Source organism: Xiphophorus hellerii, chromosome 14, assembly GCF_003331165.1.
Source record: "Xiphophorus hellerii strain 12219 chromosome 14, Xiphophorus_hellerii-4.1, whole genome shotgun sequence".
In the NCBI taxonomy this organism is placed as follows: domain Eukaryota; kingdom Metazoa; phylum Chordata; class Actinopteri; order Cyprinodontiformes; family Poeciliidae; genus Xiphophorus; species Xiphophorus hellerii.
In genome coordinates this window covers 13690366-13705334 of record NC_045685.1, presented here as the reverse complement: position 1 = coordinate 13705334, position 14969 = coordinate 13690366, and the positions used below count along the sequence as shown (strand labels likewise).

Genomic DNA, 14969 nt, shown 5'->3' with positions numbered 1-14969 from the left:
CTGACTCAACTTAATCTTTTTTGCAAAAAAAACAACAAAAAATAGGTAAAGAAATCAGCCTTCTTCAGAATCTCTGCTACTTTGTGTTGGTCTGTTTGACAAAAATCTGTAAAATAAATTGAAATCATAGAGATAAAAAAGATGCTTTTGCAAGGAACCATGAATACAAGTCAGTTCTTTAAAAACAAGATGGAGGAGATATTGCAAACAGTAGAGGAAGCTGGTTCTATTCATTCACTTCTAAACACTTTGAACACTAAATGTTATATTAATATACTAATAAACTTGAGTCAAGCAGTCGTAACAAAGAGAATTGTACTTTATTGAATTAATAATTGAGTTATTAAGAAAATATAAATCAGACTCATCGTTATTTTCTATGTTTCTCACTGGATTTCCGTCTAGTCGCAGTTCAGGATTTGCATATTTTCTTATTGGAGCACATCTAAAATATGTTTTACTCTTTTCATTGTTTTAATTTTTATGGCTCTGAAACCGACCTGATCTCAGAAACCAGATTTATAATCTGAAAAAAACAAACAAAAAAAAACAACAACCATGTCTGAGAATGCTCAAAACTGTTCATTAAAGGAAAAAAAAAATATATACTGTGAGCATCTTTTTGCCAAGCTCTACGGATAACGGATGCATTAAAAGACTTAAAAGCTGCTTTTCAGAGGAAGTTCTTCGGAAAACCAGCAGATTTTAAAAGTGATGCTAGCACAGGTTGAGTCACCATCATTTTTTCCCCTTGCTTTCCTTTTCTCTGGCCTGACCTGAAACCTATAACGACGACTTACGCAACGTTAGCTGGGCCGTCGCCTTTACAGCTCACCAAACCGTTTGAGGAGCAATTGGGCTCCTCCTGCTGATAAGAGGGATGGCGTGACAGCGGGATGCTTCCCCGCCGCCCCGCCTGTTGTCTGGCGGATCAGATAAGATGCAGTCGTGGCAGCTGAATAAAGGTTACAAAGATTTATGCCACAGCCGAGAAAAATCCCACCTTTTATCAGCGTCAGCCTGAAACGAACTGAGGCAACTTGTTGAAAATAAACAACACCAGGCGCAGTGAGAATGTTCAGATTTATTCTTCGATTTCAGACAAATCTGTGATGCTGTTGAACAAATATATATATATATATTTATGTAAAAATCCAGTTCTCTTGATATTGTCTTGATTTGTTCGTACTCTGACCACAGAGAATGTCTGTTGTTTTTTTTGTTGTTTTTTTATAAAAGTGGCATCACATCTCTGACTACCAAAATTCAAAACAAGCTGCTAACTTTGTAAACACTAGAAGGGGTTTTTGTGTTTGATGCTGTCTGGTTCCGGGTTTGCAGGACTTGTTTAGTTCCAGTTCTTGAAGAATTGCTTGAAGATGATGGTTTCCTTCCCCTGAGGCAGAATCTCCACCTGCAGGACGAAAAAGTTTTTGCTTTTATTTTTTACTTGTGCTGCTCTCTGATGTTCACGCTTTACACCTCTTGTTTGTTTGTTTTTTTTAAAAATGTTTTTAACCAACCTGTGTTTTCATTCTGGGGTATTTCATTTGTTCGATGAAGTTGTCCGCCATTTGCAGGGCAGCATTCTTCTCGTCTGCGTTCGCTCCGTGACCTGTTGACATGGTAGCAGAGGATTATCAGGGCTTGTAGAAATAAGGAAGACCATGGATGTTAGCTTTAGCAGTAGTGCCACTGTGTGTATTAAACTATAATGTGGCCTATAGGCGTAAATTCAAGCTGTGAGACTCTCTTCAGCCCACCGGCATCATCAATTAGCACGCCAGGCTCCACTCCACCGCCAGTGTGGGCCCGGAGGAAGACTACGCTGAGCTTCGCCCCGAGCCGATCATCCAAGCTCACGGCGATTCTCAGCACGCACGTCTTCTGCCGGCGACCGAGCGCCAAAGAACTTCGGGTCGGTAAAACTTTCTAACTGCTGCTTTTTCTCTGTGCGAGTCTCTACAGATTGAATTAATATATATTTGTTGTTTAAAATAGGCAGTCATAAGCATTGTTACAGGGGCTCTCACGTATAAATTTGAACTATTTCCAGACAGCTGTGACCCCTGACCCTCACAAATACAGGAGCCCCACTGTAAAAATTTAATTTCTCACCAAGTTTAATAAAATACAAATTTTTTTTAGATACCAAGTGTCGCTTTTTACTGCATTATTTCAGGAGAAACATGTTTCCCGTTTCAAGTTCTGGAAGTTTTTTCTTCACCTTTCCAGACGAAGATTTTTCCATTTGCTCCGTTGTCCAGGATGAAGCAGTCGTCCCGGACCAGCAGCTCCTTGGCAAACAGGCTCTTCTCTGACACCTTGGTCATCGTCATGGCGCCGGTGGCATCAGATACCTGCAAAGGGGTTCAAGACCGGGTCAGCTCCACATCTCCAGTTAGGTAACACACTGGTTTGGTGAGGAGGGCTGGAGATAAAATAACCTTGTAGAGGGAAGCAGAGTTGGAGGCATCGGCTTTGCTGTCCTCCTCCGACGTGCTTTCTGCCAGAGCCGGCATCGGGCCGAGAACCTGGTAGAAAACACCGAGATACCAAACAGTTTATGGGTTTAGAATCGAAGCTTTGTTGACCTGGAGGTCACAGAAATATACAAAGGCGTATCAGAGCCATTGTAAATAGAAAAAGGGAGTAAGTTTCCACAAAAAATACCCCTCAAAATATTTTTGATTAATCTCAGAATTTTCATAAAAGAAACTTGGAAAATTCTCAGCTCCAAAAGTTGAACATTTGTGAGAAATTTTTTTTTTTTTAATTTGTGATGGATCTCAGAAATTTCCTTGGAAAAAAAAAACATGGAAATTTTTGATTCTCAAAAGTCAAAAATATGCTAGAAAAAAAACAACAAAAAAATCTCTTTTTCTCCCAGAAAATTTCTGAGGTTAATCAAGAGTTTTTTTCTCACAAATTTTAAACTTTCGACAACTCAGAACTGCTCTTGTTTTTTCTTGCAAATTTCCAAATTCTGGAGCTCTAACATTTTTATGCTTTTTCCTAGAAAATTTTAGCTCAATCTCCAAATTTCTGATTTCGTTTCTCACAAATTTTAAACTTTTTCGAACTCAGAATATCCCATGTTTTTTTCTAGAAAATTTCTTAGATTAATCTCAAAATTTTAGAGTTTTTTGGTGGAAATATACTCATCCCCCCCCTATCTACAACAACTCTAACACGCTGTCGTAGAAATCCCGTGAGCTCAAATGATCATCATCTTGTTTGCACCTTCAGCATCTCCTCAGGCTCCTCCCCCTCGCTGGTGTCCACGACGCGGGCCTTTCCGTGTCGGTCCGTGTCTCGGATCAGCGAAGCGATCTCACGCACCTTCTGCTTCTCGAAGATGTTGGCCTGCGATCCGGTCCACGACAGGATTGTCTGCAAGAGCCGCCCGCCATCAGAGATTGCAGAAGCTTTATGCAGAAGCCTCACGTGTTCATGCAATTTTAGGTTTGCATTTTCATTTGAACCTCCAAGCTCCGTCAGGGTTCAAACAGGAAATTTACACTTCTGCTGCAGGCCTCCTGTGCATGTTTCACATTCGGTTGGATTATCTCACCTCTCCGAGGTCAAGGATGAAGCAGTCGCCCTTGTTGAAGCTGCTCCAGGACAGCTCCACCTCTTTGGCACGGATGTTGCGTTTCCCTTTGATCTGGTACAGCCTCTGCACCGTCCCGCTGTCCTGCGACCGCCTGAAGCCAGACTCCACACCTCCCTCCTGCAAAAACAAAAAAAAAACCCGATCCCTTCAAGGCAAAGCTTTGTGTTTTTAATGTTTGACTCGTTATGGTTTAAGTAATGCAAACTGATGGGAATGAAAGATTATGTAAAAGTCCATATTTGTCTATCAAGCCTGACCTAAAGAATCATAAAATCTTTTTTATCTGAAATTGTCCTTATCTCAGAAGAATCTAACCATAAAAAGATAAAAAAGTAAACTTTGCGACCAATTCAGACCGACTTTACGGAAGTTTATAATCACTAGGAAGCCCAAGAGGAAAAAAGTCAGAATCCTAGTAGAACAGTTGCAAGAAATTCTCAGGTTAGGTGAGAATATTTCATTTCATTTCCTGCATGAATTTCCACAGATGTGGCTCACCTTGTAGCTGACCCCTCTGGGGAAGAGCTCCATGAACTCTGGGCTCTCGAAGCCCTGGACCTGCCTGTGCTGGACGGGGTCGCCGCCCAGGAAGTTGTCCAGCTGGGTGGCCAGCATGGCGCAGGCCACCTGCTCGTCCCGGGAGGACTTCTCTCCTGAAGGCAGGCGAGAAAACAGAACGCTGTTTCTCTCTAATTCACATTTAAACATCTAAAACGTGATCAGGCCTGTTACTGCTTGAGGATATTCTCAGTACGGTCCATCTTTACCCGTAATTAAATATGAAATGCATACTTTCAGAATGACAGAACATTCTGACTTGTCCACATGTTTATTTAAACCGGCAATGTTTAATCTCAGCTGCCTCCATATCTGCATATCTCCACACCTTTACATTTGCATTTGACCTCTTAACTGGAGAAGAAACTTAAGCAGTTAAAGGCATCAACGACGAGTTCGCGATAAGGTTTCAAGTTTCCTTATAGGTCTGAATTTTATCTCTAGAAGTGAAACAGCAAAACATAAAATAAATAAACAAATAAATCTAACACTGAAAACAAATTAAACAAATTTTAGTTTCTTAGAGCGGAAAAGAATCTAAAGCATCAGCAGTACCGCAATTTGACTTTTCATTTTGTTTTTTACTTTGTTCAGATGGTCTAGAAAAAGATCTTAATATACTCGTTGTGTTTTCAAGTTATGCAAAATGGGAAAAACAAGAGAACATGTCAGCCAAGTGAATCACAATTGTGCTCTTCAAAATGTAAAATACGGTTCCTTCCTTTAATTTGCCATATCTACAGTCTGAGTCATAATTACAAATGTAAAATCGTTACAAACAATGATGAGGCTGGAAAAAAAAATCTACAAATTTGAATTTCAGCAAATAATTTCGGGCTCATTTAGTCTGCATAGAAGAATAAGAGGATGCTGCTGTTGTCACCGAATGACTGGAGAAACTTTTTCTGACCCGCCATTACAAATGCAAACGGGTGAAGTAAGGCGGCTCGGAAAAACAGGCTACGACGTGTTAACAACGGATAAACAGTTTTAACTGCTGAAAACAGTGACGGAGGACACAGTGCGGAAACCAAAGTCGGTCCTGGAGGGCCGGCATCCTGCATGTTTTAGTTCTCTCCCCGGTTTAACGCACCTGGATCAAATGATGGCTCGTTAGGAGGCCTAAGAAGAACATTAACATGCTGAAAAGGTTGTTGGTACCACCAGGGAGAGAACTAAAACGTGCAGGATGCCGGCATTCGAGGACTGACTTTGGGCACTGCTCAAATTGATATAGGAATAACAGAGAGTTGGCCATTCTAAAGTAAAAACAACAAACAGCTTCCAGTCCAGGGGGAACACGGCTGACTGTGTGGGCGGGCAATGCCTCCCAATGCCCCCCAATGCCGCCAGGCCTGTCCGTCATGTAAATGCGCTTAATGGAGTCGATAAAACTGCATTTTCTTCTCCGATGTTGCATTTTTGAATGAATTTTCTTGGTTAAATATGCTTATTATTGTCTTTTTAGTTTAAAATAAATCAAAGCTGTAGATTTGCTACTGTTCAATCAGATTTTCTATTAAAATACCAGTAGCTAACCCTGGCTTAAATCCCCAAAGTAAAGCAGAACAAAGTTGTGTTAACTGTGTCAGTGCAGGTAGACTCTGACCTCAGTTTGAAGATCATCATACTTGTTTATGCTGCCTTGTTTTATGGGGATAATACTCTCTTTATCTCTGTGAACTGAATAAGCTCCAACGTTAGAAGACGTTTATTTAGACAGAGTAAGTAAAGTGGCAGCTGGAAGTTGCACCAGATCTGAACTTCAGCGTTTATCTGTAAACAAGCTGGGGAGGGATGGGGGGGGCATCCGGGGCAGTTCAAACAGAAACACATGTTTGAGCAAACAGAGCGCTCTCCGAACCGTGACAGGCAGCGTAGTGTTACCTAAGCACTGGATACATGCTGGAAACAACGGCCACATTTGAGTACTGTAACGTTCCTCCTGCATTTTTCATGAGAGCCGCTCAAAACCCTTCCCTGGTCCTTCTCCCCCCGTCGTCTCCCCACCAGGCCCTCTGGACTGGTTTCCCATCATCGTTCTCTCTCTCCAGTTGTCCCTGTCCATGAAGGCCGAACGCTGCGGCGAAGGGTCAGCGCGGTGGCTCATGTGTCATCACCGGAGCCATGCCAGGGGTCATCAGTTATTCAGCCGCAGCACTTGGACCGGGCTGAGGTGTGCAGTAAGCACCGCACAATGGTTAGCTCTTTTGTAGAATGGAGTGAAACAGAAACTGGAGAAGGAACCGCAACCAGGTGCAAATGTTGTGGCTCTCATGCAGCTCCTGCAGATCAGGTGAAAATCATTCAGACTGACGAAGAATGAGAACTGGAAGGACATTTACATGTGGTGCATGGGTACATGTTGATGAAAGCGGTTTTGGTCGTGATATTTGATTGTGTGTCCTTGTTAATAGATTGGCATAGGATCCTGCTTCCTTTCTAACAAAACACATTTAAAAATACAGTTAGAGCCAAACTTTTTCATATCCCTGGCAGATTTAAACTCATAAAGTTAAGGAAGTTACGACTGACATCGGAAAATCATTCAGTGAGATGAACGTTTGTCTTTGACTGGTAATGGAAACCTAACAAACCGGCACCTTCCAGGGATTTAAAAACGCTTGCTGTGCCCAGTTTGCCTGTAATTCACCAGAGCGATTCCTGCTTGGGACGAAAACTGCAAATCAAAAGACAGGCAGCATAAAGAGTAGATGTGTCGACTACTGCTGTGGTTCTGACTGGATCCAGTTACTCTGATGCAGCGTTTCCCAATTCCGGTCCTCAGGCCTCCCTGCCCTGCATGTTTTAGGTGTTTCCCTTCTGCTACACACCTGGATTGAATATATGGGTGATCAACAGGTTTCTGCAGCACTTGATAGTCATGCAATCATTTGAATCAGCTGCTCTGGAATAGAGGCACATCTAAAACATGCAGAGCAGGGGGGCCTGAGGACCGGAATTGGGAAACGCTGCTCTGATGGATCCGGGTGTCGGCCCATTCTTTTCCAGGGGTCTCAAACTCCAGTCCTCGAGGGCCGCTGTCCTGCAGTTTTTAGATGTGCCACAGGTACAAAACACTGGAAGGAAATGGCTTAATTGCCTCCTCCTTGTGTAGATCAGTTCTCCAGAGCCTTAATGACCTAATTATTCTGTTCAGGTGTGGTGCAGCAGAGGCACATCTAAAAGTTGCAGGACTGCGGCCCTCTAGGACTGGAGTTTGAGACCCCTGCTCTAAACAACTGTTCCACCAATAAACACGCATCCATTATTATTATTCAACATAAGAAAAGAAGCAATCCTCCATAGACATCCATATGTGGTAATTATTTCCTGTTTCTGAACTTTTTATGCTTCAGAAAAGGCGAAGTGTAATTTACGTTTCACACTCTGAAGGTTTCGAGTCTAAAATGTGATAACAAACGCCCGTTTTTATCTGCTGTTATGACTTTTTCTTCATGGGTGTTACTATTTTCAGTTTTACGTTGGTAAAATTGCTTGAGAAAAACGAGGTTCGTATGAGTCTGATGCTAGCCTTCTAACCCTCTGAAGGTTTCTTAGCTTTTCCTCAAACGTGACAATGTGAAACTATCACTTTAATACATAATGTCATTCAGACTGCTGTTAGTAAAATAGATAACGCCTTTGTCAGGTCAAGCGAGTGCAAAAATCAAAGTCCAAAAATAATAATAATTTATATGAAAATGCCTGGAAACAAACTGGTCACCCCTTTAAGAGATTCCTGAAATACCTGGACCTGGTTTAAAACTTTTGCACAATGCTGCATCCCTGTATTGGCTTTGACTGATTGACGTAATAAAAAGCGAGACGAGCTGCCGACCCGCGTCTCACCGATCCACATGTGGAGGTCGGCTCCCTGCTCGCCCCGGTTCTGCAGCACCAGGTAGGAGTCTCCGTTATAGAAGGCGCCGACCTCGGAGGCATCCAGCGGCACCGCCTTCATCTTCTCCACCCTCCACACCCTGAGCCCGGGGTTCAGGACCTCTGGGCCGAACTGACCCGGCGCCGGCTGGAAGGAGAGCATTCTGCTCGGAGAGAAGAGACCAGAATGATGAGGGGAAAACAGTTTTTAAGCGAAGCGTCGTGTGATGCTCGTCTGATGAGTGATTGGTCACCTGAGGAGGAAGTTTTAAATACGCAGTTTGAGTCACTGTTGCTGTTAGGAAAAGTGTAGCAGCAGTTGGAAAAAGGAGGAAGTGAAAGAAGCAGCAAAACTTTGACTGATAAAAATAAAACAATATTGCTCCGCAGTGATCCAGAACCAGACTTATTTTATCTTCTACATGCAATTCTGTTGCAACGAAACCGAGAAGGCAGGATATAAACGAAAGATCCGGTTGCAGCAGGAACCACAGCTTCACTTTCTCAGGTGTGGCTCCAGGTTACAGACAGATGTGCCACTCACACTCCTTTTACGGCTGTTCAAAGTAAAAAAAAAAAACAGTGGTGCTTTGAGATGCTGAAAATTAAAACTGGGTCAACTAACCACAAGCCTGCCCTCTTCCTGTCTGCTGATGGTTTGTATTATTTGTATAACTGAATCAGTTTTACCTTTAACATCTCGCCTCTCCCCCCAAAAAATGCCATGTTGAACTGATGCAACTTTCGTAAGAACAAAGTCAGGGTGAAAACTTGTTTTATTAAATAAGACGAACAGTGGTACAAGTACAGACAGTGAAAAAAGGTTCTGCTTCTCTAACCCGGTTTCAACACCGACTTGACATTCAGCAATGCCACAGACTGACTGCAGAGACCTGCGGTGAAGAAACAGGTGCCAGCGAGCAGGATGCACAGCTTTTTGAGCTGGTTCTTTTAAAATCTGAGTTTCAGGCAGTCAAAATTAGGAGCTGCAAACTGCCTGAGACATTCAGCCTTTGATACGGATTCAAATGAGCTCGTTCACAGTCAGCAATCATATCTTCTGAAAACTTTGCAGCTTCATTTTGAAAACAGTCATCAAGATTCCTAATATCTCCTTAGATAATGCTGCTCAGTCAGGCTGTTAACATCAACGTCACCAAAAACTTGTCTGCCTTTACACACCCACACACACACACACGCACACATCAACTTGTCAATCCACAAGGTCCACAACATTTGCAGCTTCAGCACTCCTGGGAAGCCTTTGCACAAGGTTTAGGAGTGGGATTATGAAACCATTCTTTCATAAACCCATTTATGAGGTCAGACACTGATGTTGGACATGAAGCCCTGACTTGTAATCTCCATGCAAATTCATCCGAAAGGTCTTCTATCAGGCTCAATTCAACGACTTGGATCTATGAGTGAATGTGTTTGACAATACAAGCAAATGTTATAAATATAAACTGCCATTTTGAACGTAACCATAAAAACAAAATGTCATGGTTTTGCCATAAAAAAAAGGTTTTTTGTTGTGTTATTCCTGCACAGACTCCCCATGTCCATGACAGCGAGAAGTAAAATGAAAAGGTCAAGGAAATACTCTGACACACTCTGACATGTTAGCGTAATCTAAATCTCAGCACAGACAGTAAAGGTTTGTCCAAATTATGTGTTTAAATAAGATTTAATTAGAACATATTAGCTTGTGCTTTCAACGTAACTGTGGTTTAGAAAAAAATAGTGAAAAGAGTCAAAGGATTCAACTATTGACAGTGATTTAGGTTAAGAAAACATATTTTTCATCAAATTGTTCATCAAAAGGACTGATTTCGACTCTGTGTTGATTTTTTTGAATCAACACAGAAAGCTGTTTTTAGTTTTCTGCCAGAATCCACTTGATTTTCAAGTAAAATCTTTGTATTTTACAATGCCATTCACTGTCGCAATTTTTCAAGGGAATATTTGGAATAGGACGAGAAACAGACCCCCAGCATCACAGATCCTCTACCTTGCAAAACAACGGTCATGAGGTATCTGGCTTAACAAAGGCTTCGCACCTGACATGTTTGTTGCTGAAAAATAAAGCCAAACCAGAGAGTTCCAGTTAAAGTCTCAGCAGTATTTCCCCAAATCTGCATTTATGATGGTACGACACAAAAACCTTGTGGAGACCTGGTGACCCCAACATGCTGCTCTTTGAGTACAAATACACCCGAAAGTGACAAACTAATAAATATATAAATATAAGTAGATATTAAAATGATTTGTGCAGTAATTATGTAGCCTATAGCGAGAGGTCATAGCTGGATTTTGATCTTTTTTGTCTACCGTCATCCTGTGATACCAAGGTAAACTTTGCTCTTGTACGTCACAGTTCCAGTTCATCGTAACTTTTTAATCATTGCTCTGACTGTAGATGTGGGCAAGTTTAGCTCTGCAGTTTTTCCCCCTGCTTTACCTGAACTTTATATTCTCACGTTTTAACATTTTGAAGATTAATTAAAAGAAACAATTCTCAGTATCACTTCATATTTTTACCCCACTGAAGACAGAAGGTTGTGAATTCGTAATTAAAGCCTCAGAAGGTGAAGCACGCATTAAAAAAAGGTTTCATTAACATTTATTTCCCAAGAGTTTTTGTGGTGCTAATGAATGATTTCGTGAAAAATAATCTTAATGATGATTTTTTTTTTTTTTTTTTGTCATGCTCAAGGTAAAGTTTGGATTTTTCTCAACTTTATTCTATGTACATTTTGTTTGCAAGCATTTTTATCAGGGGTTTCAATATATGCGTGGTGCCGTTGTATGTTTTCAAACCCTCGTGAACGCGCAAGCTGCAAACGCGGGTGAAGTCTGAGCTCCTCTGTAGATTCATCGATATATTCAGACAGTTTTGCACAGCTGGGTTAAAAATAAACACGCAGTCGCAACAATATCCATCAGTAATAAACGTCAGAACTTTTACGGTTCATTTCTGACATCAAAACGGCGCCGAGAGTCCCCCACAAAAAGGATAACGCACAGAGAACGAATATTTAATTGGATATTGATGTTCAGAGTCGTGCTAAAGCAACAATCTCCTGAAATATTTTAAGATATCTCGTTAGGTGGAAACCGAAATTACTGAGAACTGGTTATCAGCTTTGTGGTCTGACAAACAGGATGCCACTGCAGCTCCTCCCTCCTCCCCACTGACCAAAACAGCCAAACAGGAGAGGAAGACAGAGCAGTGAAGTGAATATATAACGGCTTAAAGTAAAGGGAGCATGGAAACAGAGAGGAGCCACAGCAGCAGTACATACAAAGGCCCTGGGGTTAAGGTTACAGCGCTGGAAGAGCTGCTCTGAGTAAAGAAAGAAGGCCCCACTCCACTTAACTGTATGATCTCCTCCGGTGCCTCCGGCATGCTGTCTGCCTCCGGCTCCATTCTGCGTGCCCACTGGACTGTGTGTTTGTTGTGTGTGCGAAGCTGTGAGGTATCGAGCGGCCTGCCCAGGAGGAGTGTTTGAGCTCACCTGGCCAGGTTAGCTTATATGTGGCAGGAAACTGGAGCCTCCGTGATGAAAGCCTACCTGCGGCCTGTGGATAGGGCGGCGAGCACGCCCAGAGAGAGAAAGGGGGGGACCAGCATCGGATTCCTGGATCCTGGCTGAAGCTAAGCGCCAAGGCTGATAATAATTACTGAAAGAGCAAGCTCATCTGTCTTTATTTTTCATCCTTTTCCTTCCCCACCCCTCAAGGAATAACCTAGATCTGGTTCCCATGCTGGTAGAACAAGAGTCACTGGAACAACCAACAAAATCTCAACGCTGTAGAGCTGGACTCTGAAGGAATCTGCTGCTTTTAAGTAAATATAAGCACATGATTTTCAATGAGGGCAGACAGCTCAATTTATCTGCTGTTCACAGAGAAACCCTGCTTCATTTCTGGAGCACCCATAAGCTATCAGGGTTACGCTTTAGAGTACAAACCACAGTAACACGTCCTGGATGACACCAGGATACAATCCCTGCCTGCTATGATCGATGGAAGAGATCGTTTGAACTTCCTCCTTCCCTCACTGCTCTTTGGTTCTGCTCTGCAACCATGAAGTTTGGAGCTGTAGTTCAGGTACTGCTTCAGCTTTTGAGATGTTAATCGGCTGCTCCCAGTTGTAAAAACAAAATCTTGTCGGCACACAAGGACTCTTTGCCTGGTTTCATCTTGGTTTTCCAAGACGGATCGTAACTGTAAATGGATAAACTGGATTTGGCTAAAGTTTTTCATGCTGCTTAAATCTTTTCACCTTGCGTCACGTCACAACCACAAACATCAGCGTGTTTTATTGTTGTTTTATGTGTTTTATCAGCACAAAGTAGTGAATAATTATGACGTGATGAAGATTGATATAGCAGTAAAATCCAGTGCGACTAATTGACGCCCAGAGTCACGGATAGATTCCCAATGTGTATAATTTCTTTTTGGTATAACCCGGCTGCTGTGTGAAGGCCTCAGAGGTTTTTCTGGAGAACATCAGTGATCAAACATCATCAGGAAGACGGAGGAACACGGCAGACAGGTGAGATTTAAAGGAGGGTTCGATCATCACAAGCTTTAAGCTTCTCATCTATCGTCTAAATGTGGAAAGTTTATTCCACAACAGCTTACCTACTCAGACATGGCTGCCCCACATAAACTGACTGCTCCCCCTTGGAGGCCATTTATTTCGCTAAAAAAAGAAAATGCATCTCCAGTTTTTAAATAAGCGTTCAAATGAAGTTTATTGAACTTACTCTATTTATGTTTGCTTACATTGACTACTCAATAAACTTATTAAAGTAACTTGGATGAACTTAATTTGATTAGCTGGCCCCAAATAAAGCAATTACGTTGGAGCTGCATTCTCTGTTTTTTAGTGAAGAGAAGAAGCCAATATAGGGAGGATGATTTGTTAGTAGGACAGTTCTTATTCCTGTTCTCCATAAATCTAACATTAAGAGAAAAGTCAAGGCTGAAAGAAAGACATTAGATGTCCTGGTTTGACATTTACGCCAAGCAGGTGAAGAAGATCAGTTCAGTTGAGAGCAGATCTGATATTTCTTTGTGTTTCCTACATATGAGACACAATGTTTGATGAAAAACTCAGCCTGTCCCACCCTGGTGGGGCAGCATCGATGTTTTGGGATGGTTTTCTTCTGCAGGGACAAGGAAGTTGATAGAAGTAGGACGAAGACGAGACAATCCTGGAGGAAAACCTGTTAGAGGCTGATAAAGTCTCGGGATCTGAGACGGAGGTCGACCAGCAGGATAACAACTCTAAGCATAGAGTCAGAACTACAAGAAAACATAAGTGGCGTAGATCAAAACATACCCATGTGCTAGAATGGCCTAAATCCCATCAAGAATTTGTGGCAACAATTCAAACTTGACATTCTGATACTTTTCATCAAATCTGACTGTGTTTAAAACTCGTTTTGCAGAAAATGAGTGACAATTTAAGATGGCAGAGACATATCCAAAAAGATATGCAGGTGTGACTGCAGTCGGCTCCACAAAATGTTGACTCAGGCGGATACAAGCCACACTATTTACCAAAGGCATTTGGATTTATTTTAGGAGCTCAGATTTCAATTTGAACTGCTTTGTGTTGGTTTATCACCTAAAGCGCTAATAAAACAACCTGACGCTTCAGGTTGTAACAGGCCTAAATGTTGAAAAGCTAAGCAATGGCGACACATTTGCAATGCACTGTAAGTAAATTTAGGCAAACATCCTCCACTTGACATCCTTTTCACTCCATTGTCATCTGAAGGTAATTTAATCCTTAATCCAATTTATGCCTGCAACTTAATCGGCTTACACGGCGGGGAGCAATGGTGTGAGTTTTGACAACAGCGAACAACGCAAACAAAAAGTTCAAAGAATGAAAAAAAAAAAAACAGACGTGGCCTCTTGAACTTGTCTGATGGAGCGCTAAGTGGTGTCTGGTTAGACGAAGGACGGAGAAACCGTTCAGGTGAAGACCCGAGGGAGCAGGTAGGCTGCTGGGGTCAGCGACCCAATCAGTCGTTCATGCCCTTCTGAGCAAGCAGCAATATGAGAGCAGACAATGTGAGGAAGAGACCTCAGAGGGAGAACTGAGATGAAAAACATGCCGGGTTTGATTAAGACTTAAACCTACAACACAGATGTATAAGTTTGGTGAAATTTGAATCTTGTTAAAAACCACAAATGAATAAGTGATAACCAAACTTCCTGCTGCAGCCTGATTGAATATGTTCGCTAGCTTTAAGGAAGTCGTAAAACGGTTTCTCATTTGATGACACCCGGGAAAAGTTGACACATAAACCAGGGTTTTCCCCAGCTGATAACAAAAGCTTAGCAGGAAGCAGGAGCAGATCCAGGCTGAGGAGAAACTGAAGCTTCATTGTCCTGAACTGAGATTCTTTAGCTGCTTTTTGGGAGGAATGTAATGAGCGAACAGAGAAGAAAAAGGGGGCAAGAGCTAGGAAATGTGAGAAAAGAGAACAAAAGGAAAAGAATAAAAACCTGCCAGACTTACCTTGGAGAGGGTTGGTGGGGCTGGGACCAAACACGACAGAGCAGAGAGCAGGGAGGAAATGCAACAATGCAAGGAGAAACACGTCCTTAAACACACAAACTCTGTAACACACACATTCACCAAATATTTCCTGACTCAGTCTGTCGTGGTCTAAAGCCCGGCCCTCTGAGGCAACCCGAACCTGCAAGAAACAGCTGAAACCTGATTGAATCAGAGCCTACACTGAGAGAAGTACTCGCATGCAAATTAAACACTCGTTCGTTTCAGAACAATCACCACCCGGTGAAACCAAAAGAACAAGAAGTTGCAACAATGTTCGAGTTTTACGTGCTTTTGTGGTGCATTTCTTGAAAGAAAACTTGAAGAATC

General features: G+C 42.1%; 1 protein-coding gene across 1 annotated transcript; it reads right to left on the bottom strand.

Annotated features, from left to right (window-relative positions):
• Positions 1 to 1065: 1065 nt before the first annotated feature.
• On the bottom strand, positions 1066 to 14713 carry capgb (capping protein (actin filament), gelsolin-like b). The gene is made up of 9 exons (XM_032583661.1): positions 14601 to 14713; positions 8027 to 8220; positions 4115 to 4269; positions 3575 to 3733; positions 3244 to 3393; positions 2448 to 2534; positions 2228 to 2360; positions 1524 to 1615; positions 1066 to 1414 (listed from the first exon to the last, which is right to left on the bottom strand). Exons 2-9 carry the CDS (start codon positions 8217 to 8219, stop codon positions 1349 to 1351), a joined length of 1035 nt encoding a protein of 344 aa, XP_032439552.1. The 5' UTR covers position 8220; positions 14601 to 14713; the 3' UTR covers positions 1066 to 1348.
• Positions 14714 to 14969: the final 256 nt, after the last annotated feature.

What these genes read in the sequence shown, in the direction of transcription:
- capgb (XM_032583661.1), bottom strand. Translation starts at nt 8,219, where the DNA reads ATGCTCTCCTTCCAGCCGGCGCCGGGTCAGTTCGGCCCAGAGGTCCTG. An exon ending in CCAGAGGGGTCAGCTACAAG is followed by an intron (nt 3,734 to 4,114) that starts GTGAGCCACATC and finishes TTGTTTTTGCAG; the next exon opens with GAGGGAGGTGTGGAGTCTGG. An exon ending in ACCCCAGAATGAAAACACAG is followed by an intron (nt 1,415 to 1,523) that starts GTTGGTTAAAAA and finishes TTCGTCCTGCAG; the next exon opens with GTGGAGATTCTGCCTCAGGG.